Source organism: Stenella coeruleoalba (assembly GCF_951394435.1).
Source record: "Stenella coeruleoalba genome assembly, chromosome: 7".
NCBI classification, from domain to species: Eukaryota; Metazoa; Chordata; class Mammalia; order Artiodactyla; family Delphinidae; genus Stenella; species Stenella coeruleoalba.
Window position 1 is genome coordinate 35454708 of NC_137153.1, and position 6340 is coordinate 35461047.

Here is a 6340-nt window from a genome sequence, read left to right on the forward strand (position 1 = left end):
CCTTAAATCTTTAGTTCTCTACTTTTTCCTCCACTAAAACATTTCTTCGAACCATGTAAACCTGAACCCTGATATTAAATGTGATTAAACTACTCTTTTTAGAAGTACATTTCTTATATCTGAAGAAAAGCACTTTGGATATTGAGGAAGACTTAATGATCCATAATGCAGAGAGTGGGGAAGCAAAAGCGGTTTCTGCTCTTTCCCACCCGCTCTTCTTTTAATTAAGACAAATTTTTCTGTAAATAACTCGTTTCTGTTGGTTTTGAGGAAAGCTTGCGAGGCGAGAAGAACCCCTGACCGGGAAGACAGGAAAGGGGCATTACAAAATGCCATGCCTTCTCTGGAGACCCACCCAGCCCGTCCCCTTTCCCTCCTGGGCTTTGGGTAGAGACCAGCGCGTCACGGGCTTTGAAGAACTGCCATTCCGCTCCGATTCTTCTCAAACTCAGCTGGTACCACCCTCAACCCGGGAGGTAACGCCTCTGCCTGAGGGCTCCGCATTCCTCCAGCCCGCCCCACCTTTGCTGTGGAATAAGCGGGAACCCCTAAACTAGACAGTTCTCAGCCCTCCTGCAGACTTTCACCAAAAACTCTAGGACCAAAGGAGGCACAGGGTTATGCTGAAAATCCTCTTGGGCCTCCCTGTTGCTTCTTTTTCGTGAACCACCGGCCGAGCGCAATCGAGGTAATTAGTTGATCCAAGTCCCCAGAGACGCCGGACTCCTCCTCAGCGCTGCCCAGGGGCCCCCAGCTCTTCGTCTTCGGTTCCACTGAGGCTAGCACTGCCCTCCCTGGGACAAGTTGGGACAGAGTCGCATCACGAGCGCAGAGTACTCACGCCTGGAGGCCCTGCCCACTGGCCAGCTCAGCCAATCGCGGCGCGGGCAGGCGGTGGGGGCAGGGGCGGCCGGGCCGCAAACCAGGGCCTTAAAGGCAGAGTCAGGCACGACCGGGCCAGAACCTCCGGCCTCGGAGACCTGGGGAGAGCTACGTGCGTCCGTGGAGTGCGCCTGCGCAGCTGTGGCAGCCGCAGGTCAGCGACCTAGTCTGGGGCCGAGGCGGGTCAGGGACGGGGACTGGAGGGAGGGATATCCAGGGACTCGGGTGAGGGGGCACGCGCGACCCGCAGGAACGACAGCGTCTGCCCGCCGGGAGTTGATGAGGCTGGGTCGGCGCTCCCTCAAGCTTTGGCAGCCTGAGGTGGGGAAGGGGGCAGGGCTATTTGGTAAACCCAGGGCAGAGCTGACGCCACCCGGGGGACGGGGGAGGTCCTAGGCCGGTCAGCCTCTGGGAGGTGGCAGGCACAAGTGCGGGTCGGTCGCGGCAGTGTGACCCCCGAACTCCGGGCTAAGGGGCCCGTCGCTCCCTGCGCCGCCGTAAACAGCCTCTGGAAGCGACGGGAGTGTGCGAAGGGCTGGGAGCTGGGCAGCAAGTCCCCGGCCTGGCCCCGCCTACAGCGCGGGTGCGGGCTCAAACCAGACGGGTTCTTTGAGCCCCAAGAGTCTGGCCCTGACCGGGCACGAGAACTGGGGGCTCTGGGCGCCGTCGTGCCACGTGATCGCGTGCCCGGTCTGGAGGGCGAGGGAGGGGGTGTGGGCTACACAGGACAAGGTTAGGGACGGTAGAGCGCAGTGTGCACTCCTGCCCACCTTCTCCTGGGAAGGCTTTTTAGAAAGATTTCAATTTAGGTATAGCAGAGATTCGAAGTCATATCTCACCCCGTGCTGTTTATTAGCCAAGAAGAAAGGTGTGAGGTAGCCATCTAACTCTTTGAGATCCATGTCTGTCCCTACTTAGGATCAGGCGTCCTGATAAATAAAATTCTTGGGTCACCTCCATACGTTCAGTAAATAACCTGGACCAACGGTTTCCTAGTTGTTGCCTTAAGATGCCGACACATAAGTTGTGGCAGAAATTCTTATCAAAACCTCAATTATCATTGCACTCATAGTGAAGTCTGTTTCAATTCCTATAGCACTTGTCAGCCTGTTTTTCATTTTGATGGCTGAATCAAATACCTCCACTGTGTTAAGTCTTTGACCTGTTTTTCTCCACCCATATCTTTAGCCTTCTTTCACAGACTTTCCGTAAATATTTGAGAAGATCATTTAAATGTTCTTAGTCCACCATAGTGGCTATAACATCCAGGAGAAAGTAGGATGGCTTTTTTAAAGCATTGGCCTCATCAAATACTAATTCTTTTTCTTTCCTAGGTTTTTGAAACATGAATCCTTCACTCTTCCTGACTGCCCTTTGCTTGGGAATAGCCTCAGCTGCTCCAAAACTTGATCAAATGTTAGATGCACACTGGTACCAGTGGAAGGCAACACACGGGAGACTGTATGGCATGGTTGGTAACATCTGAAAATTTCCAGAGGGACCTCACAGACAATCGTCCATGCTGTTGGAGTTTACAGCCGGAGAGTAGTTTCTGGAGTAGTTGTTTTAGCTTTTATCAAGGCAGGAACTTAATGGCACCTATTTCTGAGCACAGCATGGGCATATTTTCCTGTGTCAGTGTTTGGAGAACAGCTCTCAGAAGTATAAAGCCATCCCTGACAACAGTTTTTCTTTTTCTCTGTCTGCAAATCCATTTGGTGAACATGGGTTGGGTTTTAAATAGAAGTAAAAATGACCAGTTATATGTTTGCATCTAGAATGAAGAAGGATGGAGGAGAGCAGTGTGGGAGAAGAATATGAAAATGATTGACCTACACAATCAGGAATACAGCCAAGGGAAACATGGCTTCACCATGGCAATGAATGCCTTTGGTGACATGGTGAGTGTGGCATGAGTTGCTGAACTTTTTGTGCCTCCTCTTCTCAGTACTTTAGCAAAATAACTTCTTCAACATTTTATTTACTTTTCCTTAAAGACCAGTGAAGAATTTAAGCAGGTGATGAATGGCTTTCAAATCCAGAAGCACAAGAAGGGGAAAGTGTTCCATGAACCTCTCTTTCTTGAAGTTCCCAAATCTGTGGATTGGACTAAGAAAGGCTATGTAACTCCTGTGAAGAATCAGGTATGACAGTATTCAGATTCAGATTTTCTTAAGAATGTTTAGGTATATGGGCTGTTGTTGGTCTTTGTCTTGTAAACTGATGGCTTTTTTATTTTCAGGGTCAGTGTGGTTCTTGTTGGGCTTTTAGTGCCACTGGCGCCCTTGAAGGACAGATGTTCTGGAAAACTGGCAAACTTGTCTCACTGAGTGAGCAGAACCTGGTGGACTGCTCTCGGCCTCAAGGCAATGAGGGTTGCAGTGGTGGCTTAATGGATAATGCCTTCCAGTATGTTAAGGACAATGGAGGCCTGGACACAGAGGAGTCCTATCCATATCTTGGAAAGGTAAAAGGAGCTCCTTATCTTGTCATTACAGCTCTGCTTTTGAACACTTTCAGAGATAACAGACATTTTATTCAGCATTCACATTTTAGATGTAAACTGTCAGAACTGTCATTATAAATTATCAGCTGTTGCACAGGTCTCTGATTAGATGGTTAACATAGCTTGTCTTACTTCTATGTAACGTGAAGAATATGTGCACCATTCTGCCTATAATGCATATTTCTCCATAGTGAAAAATTTCTTATGGCCAGGTAGACCTAATTGGTCTTACTGAAGAAATATCTACTAATTTTTCCATTTCAAACCAATCAATAGCATTTTGTTGGGCTGCTTTATAACAAAATTGACTTAGAAATTATTAAGCTGCAAACTGCTGCGCCTTATGGTCCTATAATTCATGTTCCTCATAAGGTGGATGGTAATAATCAAGTCTTTTTCCCTTTATCTTTAAAAGGAAACAAACAGCTGTAAGTATAAGCCCGAGTGTTCTGCTGTCAATGACACTGGCTTCGTGGACATCCCTCAGCGGGAGAAGGCCCTTATGAAGGCAGTGGCAACTGTGGGGCCCATCTCTGTTGCTATTGATGCAGGCCATACATCCTTCCAGTTCTATAAATCAGGTAGGTGTTTTTGTTTTATTATAGAAATTCAGGCAGGGAAAAGTGGAAAATATGACCATGATTGACTCTGGTATGGAGTCCTGTTTTCTAGGACTGTAGAATTTTGAGTGTATGCATTTAATAACAATGATGTTTCCATTTGACATACTTTAAGCATTTTCTCATGATGACAAACTTCATAAATATTTTTAAATGGCTATGTAACTATTCTTCAATTGTTGGTCCCTTTTTCCAAAAGTTTTTTACTATTGTAGTTAGATCTGTAAAGAACCCTGTGGTTCAAGTTTTTTTTTTTTTTTTTTGCGGTATGCGGGCCTCTCACGTTGTGGCCTCTCCCGTTGCGGAGCACAGGCTCCGGACGCGCAGGCTCAGCGGCCATGGCTCATGGGCCCAGCCGCTCCGCGACATGTGGGATCTTCCCGGACCGGGCCAGGAACCTGCATCCCCTGCATCCGCAGGCGGACTCTCAACCACTGCGCCACTAGGGAAGCCCAAGTATTTTTTTGTTTTGTGCTGTTTTCTTAGTTGGCATTCAAGGAGTAGAAAGGATTATGCTAATTAATATTAGTAGTTAGTAGTTGAATGCCTAAATCACCTTAACCTTGATAACTAGGTCTTATTATTGGAAATACTTTTTAGGTAGAAAATATATCTAAGATTTTGTTGAATTTTGTTGATTTCTAGTGAGTTAAATTTTTCTTTTTCCTTTTCCTCAGCCGTTACTATTTTTGGTCAAATATTTAAGTCTTATTTGGAATTTGTTTATGACATTTCACTGAATTTTGAGATACTTCTCTTAATTGGTTGGTAGCTTGGGTTACTGTCATGTGTCACTTGGAACTCCTCACCCTAACGTTGAATTTTACTCTCCCAGGTATTTATTATGATTCAGAATGCAGCAGCGAAGACCTGGATCATGGTGTTTTGGTGGTTGGCTATGGCTTTGAAGGAACAGATTCAAATAACAATAAATTTTGGATTGTCAAGAACAGGTATAAAACTCCAAATGTTATATTTATATTTTAGATTGAAAAGGGAATCCTTATTTGGAAGCAATATTTGATTCCAGGTCCAAAAAAGCTCAATTTTGAAATCCCAGAAGTCTTTCTCCCACTTAAACACAGAAATACTGATATGTGATTATAAGATTCTGTAGCAAGTTTGTTGGGGTTATTATTATGTATTTGTAACATTGCATTTCTAAATTCTGAAAATTTTCTTAATTCAGAAACACATCCAGCCCCAGGGGTTTCATATAAAGGATTTTGCACCTGTAGAGTTGAGGGCTGGTTTCCTTTTTCTGTCTCTAATTTTTGAACAAGGAGTGGTGGGCAGAAACATCTGCCTCTGCTCATTCTTTAAGTCTGAAAGATTGTCCAAGAGTCCAGTGGCCTCTGTGCATCCTTTCTGATAATCATTTGATATCCTGTCATTGCATTCTACTCCCAGCTCTCAGAGGTCTTTGAGGGTTGTGAGGATCAATTTTCACAGCTAAAGTTCTTTAACTGAGATGAGCCTGAGGAGACAGACTGCTACATTGGAATGCCAGTTCTGCCTCAGTTTCCTATCTTAAAAAGTTAAGATAAGGACCCACAGGAGTTAATATACTTATAAATATATGTAACAGAACTTAGAATAGTACCTGATACATGCTATGCACTATTTTAATTATTAGTTGTTATTATTATTAATGAAGGTAATATGTACTCGATGCTTTGTATAAAATGGAAAACATGTTCTTCTTTCAGTTGGGGTCCAGAATGGGGCTGGAATGGCTACATAAAAATGGCCAAAGACAAGAACAACCATTGTGGAATTGCCACAGCAGCCAGCTATCCCATTGTGTGAGCTGATGGATGGTGATAATAGAGAACTTGGGGACAGCATACCTGGAGGAATTTTATCTTAAAACTGGCCAAACCCTTATTGTATAAGATAAGATACTGAACCATTGAGGATCCAAGTTGTGATTTGAATTCTGTGACATTTTTATAAGGGTTAGATGTTACCACTACTTTTGTGTGTGTGTGTGTGTGTGTGGTACACGGGCCTCTCACTGTTGTGGCCTCTCCCGTTGCGGATTACAGGCTCCGGACGCGCAGGCTCAGCAGCCATGGCTCAGGGGCCCAGCCGCTCCGCGGCATGTGGGATCTTCCCAGACCGGGGCATGAACCCATGTCCCCTGCATCGGCAGGGGGACTCTCAACCACTGCGCCACCAGGGAAGCCCCAAACACTACTTTAATTACTGTTATAAATAGCTTTATAATGTTGAAGACTCATTGCTTAACTCTAAGACTTTTGAATTTTCATTTTTTAAAAGGATACATAAAACTTTACCTTTTACAATAAATTTTAATTCAACACGTAAA

The 6340-nt window shown here is 45.1% G+C and overlaps 1 protein-coding gene across 1 annotated transcript; it reads left to right on the forward strand.

The window, feature by feature from the left end:
* The first annotated feature begins 918 nt into the window (after positions 1–918).
* On the forward strand, positions 919–6326 carry CTSV (cathepsin V). Its single transcript, XM_079925797.1, has 8 exons — positions 919–1036; positions 2217–2353; positions 2661–2783; positions 2880–3026; positions 3125–3349; positions 3804–3969; positions 4844–4961; positions 5718–6326. Exons 2-8 carry the CDS (start codon positions 2228–2230, stop codon positions 5815–5817), a joined length of 1005 nt encoding a protein of 334 aa, XP_079781923.1. The 5' UTR covers positions 919–1036; positions 2217–2227; the 3' UTR covers positions 5818–6326.
* The last annotated feature ends 14 nt before the right edge of the window (positions 6327–6340 follow it).